The sequence below is a fragment of the Musca vetustissima genome, unplaced genomic scaffold (assembly GCF_032173495.1).
Source record: "Musca vetustissima isolate MV318-11 ecotype Yass unplaced genomic scaffold, APGP_CSIRO_Mvet_v1 utg24669, whole genome shotgun sequence".
In the NCBI taxonomy this organism is placed as follows: Eukaryota; Metazoa; Arthropoda; class Insecta; order Diptera; family Muscidae; genus Musca; species Musca vetustissima.
In genome coordinates, this window is record NW_026879099.1 from 1 (window position 1) to 16,734 (window position 16,734).

Below are 16,734 nucleotides of genomic sequence, written 5' to 3' on the forward strand. Positions count from 1 at the left end.
GATATCGCTAACTTTCGATAACACAATTTTTATCGAAATAACAGGGTGACACAGAACATCACAATTTCACGTTTAATACTATTTTTATCAACAGTGCTTTCCAAAAGAGATAGCGCAGAATATTATAAATTAATAATTTTTTAAAATTATTAATAAAAATGTTAACATAATTCATTAGTAATGAAAACTAATAAAAAATACGAAGATTTTGAAACATATTTTATTATAATCTAAAACTAAAGTATTACTAAGTCACAAACATTTTAATCCAGTGAATCAGGAGAGATGTCCGCCTCTGGAAGCCTCCCTATATAAACCTCGAACATAGTGATGGTACCAAATGAAAGAGGGAGTCTCTACGAGTATTTTGGTATGCACCATTTGTTCAAATTCAGTTTTTTGTAGAACAAAGTTGTTGAATTTCTGATTTCCAACTGGTGGTCAGGACACAAAAATGGCTCTGGAAGCCTCCCTATACAAACCTCCTCGAACAAAGTGATGGTACCAAATGAAAGAGGGAGTCTCTACGAGTATTTTGGTATGCACCATTTGTTCAAATTCAGTTTTTTGTAGAACAAAGTTGTTGAATTTCTGATTTCCAACTGGTGGTCAGGACACAAAAATGGCTCTGGAAGCCTCCCTATACAAACCTCGAACATAGTGATGGTACCAAATGAAAGAGGGAGTCTCTACGAGTATTTTGGTATCCACCATATGTTCAGATTCAGTTTTTTGTAGAACAAAGTTGCTGAATTTCTGATTTCCAACTGGTGGTCAGGACACCAAAATGGCTCTGGAAGCCTCCCTATACAAACCTGAACATAGTGATGGTGCACCATATTTTGTATGCACCATTTGTTCAAATTCAGTTTTTTGTAGAACAAAGTTGTTGAATTTCTGATTTCCAACTGGTGGTCAGGACACAAAAATGGCTCTGGAAGCCTCCCTATACAAACCTCGAACAAAGTGATGGTACCAAATGAAAGAGGGAGTCTCTACGAGTATTTTGGTATGCACCATTTGTTCAAATTCAGTTTTTTGTAGAACAAAGTTGTTGAATTTCTGATTTCCAACTGGTGGTCAGGACACAAAAATGGCTCTGGAAGCCTCCCTATACAAACCTCGAACATAGTGATGGTACCAAATGAAAGAGGGAGTCTCTACGAGTATTTTGGTATCCACCATATGTTCAGATTCAGTTTTTTGTAGAACAAAGTTGCTGAATTTCTGATTTCCAACTGGTGGTCAGGACACCAAAATGGCTCTGGAAGCCTCCCTATACAAACCTCGAACATAGTGATGGTACCAAATGAAAGAGGGAGTCTCTACGAGTATTTTGGTATGCACCATTTGTTCAAATTCAGTTTTTTGTAGAACAAAGTTGTTGAATTTCTGATTTCCAACTGGTGGTCAGGACACCAAAATGGCTCTGGAAGCCTCCCTATACAAACCTCGAACATAGTCCATTTTTCGAACATAGTGTCAGTTTTTTGTAGAACAAAGTTGTTGAATTTCTGATTTCCAACTGGTGGTCAGGACACAAAAATGGCTCTGGAAGCCTCCCTATTCAAACCTCGAACATAGTGATGGTAACAAATGAAAGAGGTCAGAAATTTTCAAAATGTAAAATAATATACATTACTTTGCACTTTTTGCCATATAACACAATTCACCCATGCATTTTAAAGGGGGAAACTTTCATTAAAATTTAAAAACTGAATATTAGCAAATTAAATTTATGAAAAAAATTGGAATCATATGTCAGCATGAGACTACCTTGCGTAATTATGCCATGGATTTAGCATAACTTAAATCACTTTGTAAACATAATAAAATTAATTTTAAAATTAAATCACATTCTAATGCTTATTAAAAAATATATACAAAAATATTCGATCAAAATTTATTAAAACATAAAATGACATAAAATCAAAAATTTATATGGTGCAAAATACATCTAATTTCGTAATCTTATTATCCCATTTGAAATTTTTGAGAAATCGAAGCCAAAAGTCAAAAACTCCGTTTTTTACTGGAGTTTACTGGGTATGTTCAAAGGTGTCCCACCTGTGGTATTTTACGGAAATTTATAATAACTTTTTTTGTAGTAAATATATATGAAAGAAAATATTTTAGATATGTTTGAAATGATTGTTGGAATGCAAACAAATTGTTTATCGAAAGAAAACTATCACTGAATTCTTCCTGCGCCCTTACAACCAAAAAATGAAAAGTTTACAATTGCAGTGCGAAAACATAGTCACTCATGTAAATTTTGTCGACCACTGAAAAAGCTAGCCAAAATGGCTTACGCAGATAAAGAACAAGATTGGCACATAAAAAATTTTGGTTGCGGGTCGGGAAAATTTTAAATCGAGATTTTATGAGCGCTGTTCAAAGGTGCCCCCTCTCCCCTTTATTTTTTACCCCATTTAATATTAATTTTGTGTATTTTAGGAAAGTTTTTAATCTTTTAAAACTATATCGATGCCTTTGCCGAAGCTAACTTTGTTCATTTTTTAATTCAATATATTTAAAAAATGTTGAAAAATTGCCTTAGTTTTTAAAAGATAAAAAGGGAAGACTTAAGCATAAAATAGTATGTACATTAGAACAATTTAGATCTACTGCATTTACTAAATCTAGTACAGTGTAAATGTAGTATTAGGCATGAATTTACCCCCTGTAGACCTTATTAATAGTCCATGCTTGTTGTGTGTCTATACGTGCATGCTTGTCGTTTTTATTTCAATCAACGACGCTTGTATGAGCGACACAACGAAATGAACAGTGAATTTTTGTGCAAATGGTTATGATCCAAGTACAGGCGTTGTTTCGGGGGGATAATGATGACAAGGAATTTCATACCATCGAGTCCACCACAAACTAAGTTAAAAAATAAGTAAGAACTTCACCGATTGGCTTTATCCTAGTTCATACACTCACAGAAAACATCCCAAATTTTGAAATCGATTGGATTATTAGTTTTTGAGTTATCGTATCCGCCATCAAAAATAAGCTTTATCCTAGTTCATACACTCACAGAAAACATCCCAGACTTTTATTTGATCACAAACAAAAACAAAAAACAATTTTTGTAATTTATTTTTCTTCCTTTTTAAATCTTCAAATATATACACCTTAGTCTGTTTTTACACGGTAGATTGGTTCCAGCAGTAGCCGTGTAAAAAAGGGAATTCCCCTAAATTAGTGCTATTCACATTTGCTTTGACCAGTAAAAATTGTTGTTTAGGTGTATGTGCAAAGTTACAAATATTAAGAAGCATTGGTATTCATTTACCAGCCAATTTAAAATCTTAAAAATAAAAATTTGGAACAACTCTAGTTTAGTAAAAACGATCAGATTTTTCCGAAATTTTTTCCAGAGGTAGGTATTTTTACCCTAACTATGGGGATATCTTTTTTTCTTGGGGGACGTACCTAGTTACCCGGTTATTTGACCCGGATGTTCGGGTTCGGGTACCCGGTTATATCGGGTTCAACGGATCCTGTTAATATAAAATGGGTATCACCACTCAATTGAAAGGTATTTTTATAACCTTTAAAATGATACCCATTTTATATTAACAGGATCCGTTGAACCCGATATAACCGGGTACCCGAACCCGAACATCCGGGTCAAATAACCGGGTAACCAGGTACGTCCCCCAAGAAAAAAAGATATCCCCATAGTTAGGGTAAAAATACCTACCTCTGGAAAAAATTTCGGAAAAATCTGATCGTTTTTACTAAACTAGAGTTGTTCCAATTTTTTATTTTTAAGATTTTAAATTGGCTGGTAAATGAATACCAATGCTTCTTAATATTTGTAACTTTGCACATACACCTAAACAACAATTTTTACTGGTCAAAGCAAATGTGAATAGCACTAATTTAGGGGAATTCCCTTTTTTACACGGCTACTGCTGGAACCAATCTACCGTGTAAAAACAGACTAAGGTGTATATATTTGAAGATTTAAAAAGGAAGAAAAATAAATTACAAAAATTGTTTGTTGTTTTTGTTTGTGATCAAAGAAAAGTCCTTATTTTTGATGGCGGATACGATAACTCAAAAACTAATAATCCAATCGATTTCAAAATTTGGGATGTTTTCTGTGAGTGTATGAACTAGGATAAAGCCAATCGGTGAAGTTCTTACTTATTTTTTAACTTAGTTTGTGGTGGACTCGATGGTATGAAATTCCTTGTCATCATTATCCCCCCGAAACAACGCCTGTACTTGGATCATAACCATTTGCACAAAAATTCACTGTTCATTTCGTTGTGTCGCTCATACAAGCGTCGTTGATTGAAATAAAAACGACAAGCATGCACGTATAGACACACAACAAGCATGGACTATTAATAAGGTCTACAGGGGGTAAATTCATGCCTAATACTACATTTACACTGTACTAGATTTAGTAAATGCAGTAGATCTAAATTGTTCTAATGTACATACTATTTTATGCTTAAGTCTTCCCTTTTTATCTTTTAAAAACTAAGGCAATTTTTCAACATTTTTTAAATATATTGAATTAAAAAATGAACAAAGTTAGCTTCGGCAAAGGCATCGATATAGTTTTAAAAGATTAAAAACTTTCCTAAAATACACAAAATTAATATTAAATGGGGTAAAAAATAAAGGGGAGAGGGGGCACCTTTGAACAGCGCTCATAAAATCTCGATTTAAAATTTTCCCGACCCGCAACCAAAATTTTTTATGTGCCAATCTTGTTCTTTATCTGCGTAAGCCATTTTGGCTAGCTTTTTCAGTGGTCGACAAAATTTACATGAGTGACTATGTTTTCGCACTGCAATTGTAAACTTTTCATTTTTTGGTTGTAAGGGCGCAGGAAGAATTCAGTGATAGTTTTCTTTCGATAAACAATTTGTTTGCATTCCAACAATCATTTCAAACATATCTAAAATATTTTCTTTCATATATATTTACTACAAAAAAAGTTATTATAAATTTCCGTAAAATACCACAGGTGGGACACCTTTGAACATACCCAGTAAACTCCAGTAAAAAACGGAGTTTTTGACTTTTGGCTTCGATTTCTCAAAAATTTCAAATGGGATAATAAGATTACGAAATTAGATGTATTTTGCACCATATAAATTTTTGATTTTATGTCATTTTATGTTTTAATAAATTTTGATCGAATATTTTTGTATATATTTTTTAATAAGCATTAGAATGTGATTTAATTTTAAAATTAATTTTATTATGTTTACAAAGTGATTTAAGTTATGCTAAATCCATGGCATAATTACGCAAGGTAGTCTCATGCTGACATATGATTCCAATTTTTTTCATAAATTTAATTTGCTAATATTCAGTTTTTAAATTTTAATGAAAGTTTCCCCCTTTAAAATGCATGGGTGAATTGTGTTATATGGCAAAAAGTGCAAAGTAATGTATATTATTTAACATTTTGAAAATTTCTGACCTCTTTCATTTGTTACCATCACTATGTTCGAGGTTTGAATAGGGAGGCTTCCAGAGCAATTCTGGTGTCCTGACCACCAGTTGGAAATCAGAAATTCAACAACTTTGTTCTACAAAAAACTGAATTTGAACAAATATTGCATACCAAAATACTCGTAGAGACTCCCTCTTTCATTTGGTACCATCACTATGTTCGAGGTTTGTATAGGGAGGCTTCCAGAGCCATTTTGGTGTCCTGACCACCAGTTGGAAATCAGAAATTCAACAACTTTGTTCTACAAAAAACTGAATTTGAACAAATGGTGCATACCAAAATACTCGTAGAGACTCCCTCTTTCATTTGGTACCATCACTATGTTCGAGGTTTGTATAGGGAGGCTTCCAGAGCCAGTTTGGTGTCCTGACCACCAGTTGGAAATCAGAAATTCAGCAACTTTGTTCTACAAAAAACTGAATCTGAACATATGGTGGATACCAAAATACTCGTAGAGACTCCCTCTTTCATTTGGTACCATCACTATGTTCGAGGTTTTTTATAGGGAGGCTTCCAGAGCCATTTTTGTGTCCTGACCACCAGTTGGAAATCAGAAATTCAACAACTTTGTTCTACAAAAAACTGAATTTGAACAAATGGTGCATACCAAAATACTCGTAGAGACTCCCTCTTTCATTTGGTACCATCACTTTGTTCGAGGTTTGTATAGGGAGGCTTCCAGAGCCATTTTTGTGTCCTGACCACCAGTTGGAAATCAGAAATTCAACAACTTTGTTCTACAAAAAACTGAATCTGAACATATGGTGGATACCAAAATACTCGTAGAGACTCCCTCTTTCATTTGGTACCATCACTATGTTCGAGGTTTGCATAGGGGGGCTTCCAGAGCCAGTTTTGTGTCCTGACCACCAGTTGGAAATCAGAAATTCAACAACTTTGTTCTACAAAAAACTGAATTTGAACAAATGGTGCATACCAAAATACTCGTAGAGACTCCCTCTTTCATTTGGTACCATCACTTTGTTCGAGGTTTGTATAGGGAGGCTTCCAGAGCCATTTTTGTGTCCTGACCACCAGTTGGAAATCAGAAATTCAGCAACTTTGTTCTACAAAAAACTGAATCTGAACATATGGTGGATACCAAAATACTCGTAGAGACTCCCTCTTTCATTTGGTACCATCACTATGTTCGAGGTTTGTATAGGGAGGCTTCCAGAGCCATTTTTGTGTCCTGACCACCAGTTGGAAATCAGAAATTCAACAACTTTGTTCTACAAAAAACTGAATTTGAACAAATGGTGCATACCAAAATACTCGTAGAGACTCCCTCTTTCATTTGGTACCATCACTTTGTTCGAGGTTTGTATAGGGAGGCTTCCAGAGCCATTTTTGTGTCCTGACCACCAGTTGGAAATCAGAAATTCAACAACTTTGTTCTACAAAAAACTGAATTTGAACAAATGGTGCATACCAAAATACTCGTAGAGACTCCCTCTTTCATTTGGTACCATCACTTTGTTCGAGGTTTGTATAGGGAGGCTTCCAGAGCCATTTTTGTGTCCTGACCACCAGTTGGAAATCAGAAATTCAACAACTTTGTTCTACAAAAAACTGAATCTGAACATATGGTGGATACCAAAATACTCGTAGAGACTCCCTCTTTCATTTGGTACCATCACTATGTTCGAGGTTTATATAGGGAGGCTTCCAGAGGCGGACATCTCTCATGATTCACTGGATTAAAATGTTTGTGACTTAGTAATACTTTAGTTTTAGATTATAATAAAATATGTTGCAAAATCTTCGTATTTTTTATTAGTTTTCATTACTAATGAATTATGTTAACATTTTTATTAATAATTTTAAAAAATTATTAATTTATAATATTCTGCGCTATCTCTTTTGGAAAGCACTGTTGATAAAAATAGTATTAAACGTGAAATTGTGATGTTCTGTGTCACCCTGTTATTTCGATAAAAATTGTGTTATCGAAAGTTAGCGATATCGCTAACTTCACGCAGGTAAGGAAACGATATGCGTTTGTGTTATCGTTTCCTTGTGGTTGTTGTATTTTCGATAACATATAACGCGACGGATGGCTCAACGCGAGCATTCTGCTTAGCCCTTCAAAGTGCGTAATTTCTACTTGCATTCGATGTGCAAGGTTGCCAACCATGTGAAATATTATATGGAAAAATTTGACAGAAGGCCGAAACAAAAACAAAGGTTTTTGTTGTGATACATCACCTTATTATTGTATCATGGTCAGAATGGAGAAAATACACCTCTACTATCTGTTAATTTGACATATTTTTAACATTTTACTAAAAACGCGAGAAATGAATGGAAAGTCAGTTTTTCTTTTCAAAATCGAGTTGGGGATATGGATTTACATATTGATTCCAAGGTGTATTTAATAAGGTGTATGCATCAGATACAACAACAAACATTTTACAAAAACAACATTGTTGTTATAGAAATTAAATTGTCATGCTGACAAATAGGTTTTGACAAAAGTAAATAAAAACAATTATACATTTCTTCAGGTCGAATAATTTTGAAAAGTGTCCCACGTGTAAGCCTAGGTTCCTTGTGGATTTTGCTTATATTTTAAATTACAATATAATTTTCGAAGAAGTGGCTTCTTGGTAGAAAATTGTAGGACATAAATCCACGGTCAAACACCACAGACCCGTATGCAATCGGTCAATAGAATCTCATTTTAAGTTGTAAAAAAATTTGTATTTAGCCAGGCGTTTGTAGAAAACTAATTGACAAATTCTAATACATGGTCTGTTCCCGTACTGCAAGAATCTACTAGATTTTACTATTTTCTTCGATATCATGAAGGAAAATTCGTTATCGTATTAAAAAGTAGTAGATTCTTGCAGTATGGGAACAGACCAAAGCTATATAACACCATTTCCTTGATTTTGAGGGAAACTGGGGATTTAGGGGCAGATTTCCTTTTCCTTAACAATCTCCTTTGGTATTAAATCGATCATAAGAACACACATATACATATGTATATTTGCAATCTGGAACCCAAGTTGTACTTGCGGCAAATATGTGGAACAAATCAGCGGCCGGATTTAGAGCTGATTTAAGTTCACGCTTTCTTGTCGTGACATGGGGCATTAACAAATACTCCGTCCCTATAAATTCATAATTATTTCACTTTTATTAATAAAAAAAATAATAATCGAAAACAAAAGAAAATATTTTAAATCGAAATGAAAGGTTGACAAATATTTTTGACAATTTACTTTACAAACAATAAAGAAAAAAGTTTAAAACCATATGATTGTCACTTACACCTTATTAAATACACCTCGATTGATTCATTCACAAATCATACATTTCTTCCTACAAACGTTGTAAAATTAATCTTCAAACAAACGATTTCAAACGATTTTCGAATATATTTTGTGGGGTTCGCCTTTCGATGGTTAACTATTAAAGATAAGAAAAAGAGCGGTGTCATTCACAGAGAATAAAAAAATGTAGTGTCAATTAAAAAAAAAACAAATGTCTTTCCAAGTGGGGGGAAGATGAAGATCAGAGATGGTCCGTCAGAAATAGTGACGTAAATGACATACATTTCCGACGTATAATACATACGTCAGAAACGTCGGAAACCCATCCAAAATCATTAGGTTTTTGACAAAATAGCTATTTCCATTAATCAATTTGGAAGTAAGGTATGCTTTACTCAAATTCATATCAAATTTTCAAAAATTTATTCCCAAAAAAGTTTAGATTTTTTATCAGTTCTAGTAAGGAATAGTCTGATATATGGAAAAATAATACATATTCTTGAAAATAACAGTATATGGTATTAATATTCAAATATATGACGTTTACTACATTTATTACATTTTATACAGGTATATGACGTTTACACCTTTTTGACAGTCGAAAACCTGAAAATTCGCCATACGGACCATCCCTGATGAAGATAAACAAGACAAAATAGATGAGATGGTTTACCTTCGAGGGAAAATGAAGAAAATCCTTTCTTTTTCTAATTGGGTTCGATGAAGATTGGTTGTATGTCTCTGATTAAAGTGGAGAAAATAATTTTTTTTTAAATCTCAATTCGAATCCTTTTTTATTTTGAAATATTGATATTGAATTTGAATGACAACACAAAACAACAATACAATAATACACAAATACGAACTGAAGGTGCATGAACATCTTAATCATTTGTAAAACCATTTTGCTTAAAATTAAAAACATCAGAAGCCACAGCATCGCGTATCCAATCCAACGAGGGAGAAGCATGACCATACAGACATGCCCAGGTATCTTGCCAAAGCGTCATGTGTCACTGAATACCCGGACGGACATACGGACGACAAGCTCCCAATTTAATAAATGTCCTCCTGTTTGTTTTCTCCTATCCTGAAAGAGGAAAAAAATAATATTTGATTTGTCAGCTGTTATTTATCTACGTATACATACACATTTCACAGCTTCCAATTGTGGCAATTTGTCAACCAATACCTTTATATTTTTGTTTGAAATTGCTCCCTACTAACTCTGAAATGCACAAAAAACCTTTGTCGTTCTAAATTATAATAATATTAATTATGAATGCAAACAAAAAATAAGTTAGTTACTATTTTTTTTGAATAGTAGTATAGCATACTTTAGGGAGAAAAAAAAAATTATTTGTTGCTACAAAAGCAGGGTTGTATTTAAAAATTATCTCGATTTAGCATTTGATTTGGAGCAAATGGAGATATTGAGTGGATTTAATTTTATAAGGTAAATCGAGGTGAATTCAGCTCGACTTACCATGTAATTAATGTTATAATTTTTGTGGTAATGTGGTGATGGAGAGTGAGAGAGGTAGGTGATATTAGAGGAAGGTGTCATGGCGAGAAGGAATCTCGGTGGGTGAGAGTTTCCTTGGCAGGTTAACCGTCGGGGGAACAACTGTTTCTATGCCTATAGGTTTAGTTTAACTGCAAACATTCTTTCCTATTTATTTTTTCCTTTTCTTTTCTCTGGCATATTTCGGGTTTCCCTAAATTTCATCAGTTTATTTCGATTAAAAGCCCGGTATGATTTAGTTTTTTTTTCTTTGTTCAGCCGTATAGTTCATTGGTTGAAAAGAGCCACCCCTCATCCGGCGAGCTTAAGCCGCGCAAAACGCCTGCATACCGGCAAAGCCAATTAATGAACAGAAACCAAAACCTTTTTAAATCATCGGCAGTTACAACATTTGGTCTGTTCCAGTACCTTATTAATAGTAAAGCTAGTAAAAGGGACATTTTTAAAAATTGCTCTCAGAGTAAAAAATAATATGAAAAGTTCGGGAAAGCAAATCTAGTAAATATGCCAAAATTAGATGGCAATACTTCAAAATCAACATAACAGCCAATCAGAAATAGGCATTCCTGTTTACCATTTTTACTCGGCCAAATTTCTCGAGTAAAGATTTTACAAAGAGAACGCCATTTTGTTTTGTTGGTTGAGGAACGGTTTTCGAGTAAAAAGTTGCAAAACACGTGAAATGAGTAGATTATTTTAGGTTCTGGAACGGAACTATTGTTATATATTTCAAAACACAGTCTCACATTTTGTATATGACTTTGGCATAACAAGCCACAGTATGAAAAAATTTTAATGTATAAGTTGCAAATACTTGTACCTTGGGGCTAAGCAGAATGTTCGCATTGAGCCTTCCGTTGCGTTATGTTTTGTACAAAATACAACAACCACAAGGAAACGATAACATCAAAATTGTGCGCCGCGCTTCGGAGTTAAATATATTTTAACTTTTGCCGCGGTCATTCTGCTTAGCCCTTTATAAACACGCTTATATAAAAAATACCGATTATGAAAATTGCCAAGGACCATTCAACAGGTCGTGTAAGAAGCAATCATTATAGACTATTTTGGTTGAAAATCCCATATACTGTCAATTTTTTTGTTTTCATGAAGTAAAGTCAAAATTGAGAGCATTGTGATAGATTGGGCCATGATGCAACCATAAGGTGATGTATCAAAACAAAAACCTTTGTTTTTGTTTCGACCAATTGTCAAATATTTCCTTATAATATTTCACATGGTTGGCAACATTGGCTTGGGCATGGCCTATAAATAAGGGCATCCAGGGAGACCAGCTGGATATCTGCGCCACACAAGTTTGCTGTCAAAATTCATTATTGTGAATTGACTTATGGAAACGTAAACAAAGTCGAAATTTTTGACATTAGACTTGAGGAAAAAACAGCTTATTTATAGATCTTGAGCTTATGTGAAATCATCTGGTCTTATTGGACAACCATGATCCAATAATAATAATATTTCTCATAAGGCCATATGATTTCACCCGAGCTGTCAAAACGCTTTCGATTTTGACTAAATTGTGTGAAAACGTAAAAAAAAATATTTGACAGTATGGGGAATTTTACTCCAAAATTGTCGATAACGATTGCTTGTGAAGCGACCTGTTTATTGGATCATGCGGACAACCATGGCACAATGAATAGGTAGTCCATTTAGAGCAGCTGATATCTTGATTAACTGTCAAACTGGCTAATTTTACTTGAATTCGATGTGCAATGCTGACAACATTTTGAAATATTATAAGGAAAACTTGATAGATGGTCGAGACAAAAACAAATGTTTTTGGTTTGATACATCACCTTATTATTACATCATGCGGACCAAGATCTATTAATAAGGTCACCAAGGTAGCAATCGAAATCGGAAAACAGCTGTTTTTTCTCAAGTCTAATGTCAAAAATTTCGACTTTGTTTACGTTTTCATAATGGAAACTTGAGAGGTATCGATTTTGTAGCTGGTCTCCCTGGGTGACCTTATTTATAGGCCATGATGCGGACAACCTTATAATTGAGCCATGATAATTGCAAATAACGATTTATTTCGATTTCTAACTCCAAATCGATAACACGATTGCAACGTAACAATTGCTAATTTGTCCGTCTCTAGAATCAGTCATCATTTGCAGGAACAGAAGGAGCACGTACTATAGTCATACTCGTAATATTAGTAGTCACTTAATATTGGTTATAAAAATACTGTGAAATCCCATCCTCCTGTGTTTCCTATTTACACGTTGAAAATAACAATTCATAAGCTAATTTTTCTTTTGTTCTCTTCTGCACGACGTAGACGAAGTGTTGCTATATCAAATTCCTAACAAAAAAACATTCGAGTAAACAAAATTCTTTTGGAGAAAAAGAAAGTGAAATACCAGTGGGCCAGCCAGCTAATTGCAATTCGAACGAAATGAAATCATCGATTTTCGTTGCCTTCCTCTTAGTGGGTCTTTTCGTTGCCCCCTTAAATTGCCAAGGTATGTATTTAACAGAGAGCTGGAACATTGATCTTCCACATATTTAAAACAAAAATTGTATATTATTTTTCGTAGAAATGATTGCGTTGATTGCGATGCAATGGTTTTGTACGTCGTTATAAATTACGTTGTGGTATTTGTGTGTGGGGGGAGGGGTGGAATGTAGATATAAATACAAAAATATACATATGAAATGCAAAATGGTGTTGCAATTTTAGTAAGAAGTACATCCGTCGTTAGTCTGGGGACGTAAGGAGGAGGAGGTTTGGAAATCTTTTCTGGAGGGTTCATAAGTAAATTATGAAAGGAAAGGAATTTTGTATGTTGGTGCTTTAATGATTGATAAATAAATAAACAATGGGGGTATGGACGGCCATGTCTTGGAGATTTATCAGAATCAAACTTTTGCAAGTTTCATTTCTTTGTTTCTTCTGACCACATATTACATTGATAAACAAATGCATTTATTTTCACGTTTTCCCCCTTAATACTGTTTGCAACTGATACTATATGCAAATGTTAAATTGGTCTCTTCTGGAATAATCTTTGAATTGTTTGTTTTGCTATTTTGTTGTATGCGATAATAACTATAAGAGATAAACAATTTTGTTTTTTTATTTCTCCAAATGTATTAAACAGGTTATCTATCTAGTGTTGAAACGAATATTTATAGGATTGTTTAAACTGAACATAAAACCCAATAAAAAGGGGAATAAAATAATGTTTTAGGCAATAGGATTTGAATATATTCAATTTGTTCGCCATTGAAATTGTACTAAATTTTATATTTTTCAAATAAATCTTTGTTCATAATTGTGTATTAAATTCGTTAAATAAGTAAAACCGAGTTTCTATGACAGTGGCATCGAACAATTTTTATATACAGTTGTGTTCATAAAAATATGACATTCAAACAATCAAATTAAAGATCAAAAATGAAATCTATAATCCAGAGAAATTTCCTGTCACTTTCTTGAATTTCTCCAGTTTGGTGAAATTCATGAAAAATATGCTGTTCATTAAGATAGTAGTGGTCGAAGTGAATGCTTATAAAAAATAGATAATTGTCGTTCGATATTTTAATTAATTACCATTAATTTAGTTAATGGGATTAATTTGTGGGGGAAGAGGTAAACCTTGCACGGCTGCGACAGGAGAATTGATAATAAAGATGAGAAATGAAGGAAAAATGTACAAAGAAAATTTTAAACGCAATAACAGATAAGAAAAAGCTTGAACAAATTGGCCCTAGATGTAGCACTAAAATTTGGGTAAAGTAGGTTGAACCCTTCATCGTCCTCTGAAATGATAAAAACTAAGTTAAATCTACAAATTAGTGATGTGCCAGAAGTTCTAGAAAGATTCCTCTTTTGACAAGGAAGCATGCCAATGCTATGTTGAGTTTTGCAAAATTTCATATAGGCTGACCACTAGAAAAGTGGCGTAACATATTATGGACAAATGAAACAAAAATTCTTTTATATAGAAGAAGAGGCTCCAGAGACAGTATGTTCGAATTCCCCAAACATGCAAAATTTCATATAGGCTGACCACTAGAAAAGTGGCGTAACATATTATGGACAAATGAAACAAAAATTGTTTTATATAGAAGAAGAGGCTCCAGAGACAGTATGTTCGAATTCCCCAAACATGGAATACCAACTTCAATCAACAGCAAAAACTGTAAAGGGTTGAGTATAATGATTTGGGCCTGTGTTTCATACAATGGCGTAGTGCCAATCCATATGATTGATGTATAATAGATAGAACAGTGCTGTGTATTTTTATAATAATATGCATTACTATTATGAAACGACACTTAGGACCTAATTCTCGTTTAAGAAAAATAAATTTATTTATTTTTATTAATTACTTAACACTGGAACTTTGAAAACCAATGAATGGTGTTAACAGTTGATCTGTTACCGTACCGTAAATCGAAAAAAAATAATAATTAAAAAAATTAATAATAAACCTAACCTAACCTATGGTTAAATCGAAAAAAAAATAATAGAGGATTCTTGCATATTATGGAACGGAGAAAATGTGTATTATATTTATAAGTAGATTTTAATAACTAATTAATATAAATTTATTATTGCAATATTCTAGAATAATCTGAATATGTAATTTATCATTTGAGGTCTGATCAAAAAGAATAACCGTAACTTAATTTTTGTCTTTTCAACAATAAAATAATGTCCTCTTGAAAATACCTCCCCCACTATCATATATAATAAATATAAATAAAAGCTCCTGTTTGGATTCGATTTTGTATCTCCTCAATCGTAGTAAAACGCTTTTGTTGTGGTTATACAACGATTGAAATGGCGTTCTGCTAATTGTAGACTCGCCAAACCACACAATCAACATTTCAAAATCCTTGGGAATTTTATTTCATTTTTCACACAAAACTTGATACAGTTTCTTTGGTCCCTCTTTTGCAATGTTACAAATCGAAGAGCACATCACACCTTTTTATACATCAAAAACAAACTTCCCAGCCAAAAATGTGTACCAACATAAAAGAATAAAAAAAGCGAAAGTCCCAATTACATACCCATTCACGAAATTTCAAAAATTGCGATTATTTTTTTCAGACCTCTTTTTTATTATTCCCTATCTCTGATATACACATTCTACTACCAAACGAAAGTAGTCACAACATTGATCGTCACAACATTGATGTTGTAACTTAATCTTTTAATACACAATCTTAATTATTGTATATCCTATGTGGACTTTGATTGTCAACTCAAATAGTTTGCATTGGATATCTTCTCGCAAATGAATCATTATTTATAAAAAATATTATACTTTCCAAAAAGTGCTTAAAAGCAAAACTCTTGTGGAGAATGAATGTAAATAATAAAATTGTGACTACCAGAAATGTGATATTTTTGCAGAAATACAGTTAGACAAATAATGCAACATATACATATATTGAATATATCTAAAATAAACATAAATAAAAACCTGTCATACATTTAGTCCAAATAAAATAATTATAATTTTTTTCAGATGCCACGAAAGGGGAAAATAAAAGTGTGGTGTTAGATGAAAATAATAATAATAATCCTGCTGTAACAACGGTTGTGCCTAATAAAGATGATACAACTACAGACAAACCTACTACAACAACTGATAAGCCGACAAGCACAACAAGTACAGAAACGCCTACAACAACAACAACCACAGAAAAAAGTACGACAACATCAACAACACCAGCTTCAAATGATACTACAACCTCGAGTACAACAAGTACGTCTTCAACAACTACCACCACAACAACAGTTGCACCCGATACAACAACAACTCCTGCTCCAACTACAACAACCACAACAACAGTCGCTCCAAATACAACAACCACAACAACTGTTGCTCCAAATACAACAACAGTTGCACCCACTACCACCACCACTCCATCACCAAATCCAACACCTTTGCCACCATGCCGTCGCTTCGATGGCCCCTCCTTCATCGGTGGTATTGTCCTTACATTAGGCTTATTGGCTATTGGCTTGGTAGCATATAAATTTTATAAGGCCCGCAATGAACGCAACTACCACACTCTTTGAGCCGCCACCGCTTTTACGTCTGCATTTAATGCGACTGCGAATGGCGCATCTGCCAGTGCGACTCCACATACAGATGCTGAACGTGTACGTTTTATGCCGGCAATACCTCTGCGGGCTCCACCATCACCCCCTCCCCCACCACCTACGTCGCAGCAGACAAACAATCAACAGTCCTCCCCCACTGCTCATCAAAGGCTCCTCTATACATAAACACAAAACAAAATAATGAATTTCCCAGAATATTTCTTACAAATTTCAAATGTTGAATTTTGCGCGGAGCTAATTTACAAAATTCCAAAATATAATTAAAATAATATAATAAATATATACATACATGGATATATAAAACAAATAACTAAGAAGATAA

General features: G+C 33.6%; 1 protein-coding gene across 1 annotated transcript; it reads left to right on the forward strand.

Moving 5' to 3' along the window:
* The first annotated feature begins 12,722 nt into the window (after positions 1–12,722).
* On the forward strand, positions 12,723–16,531 carry LOC133323916 (salivary glue protein Sgs-3). Its single transcript, XM_061532820.1, has 2 exons — positions 12,723–12,789; positions 15,811–16,531. Exons 1-2 carry the CDS (start codon positions 12,723–12,725, stop codon positions 16,365–16,367), a joined length of 624 nt encoding a protein of 207 aa, XP_061388804.1. The 3' UTR covers positions 16,368–16,531.
* The last annotated feature ends 203 nt before the right edge of the window (positions 16,532–16,734 follow it).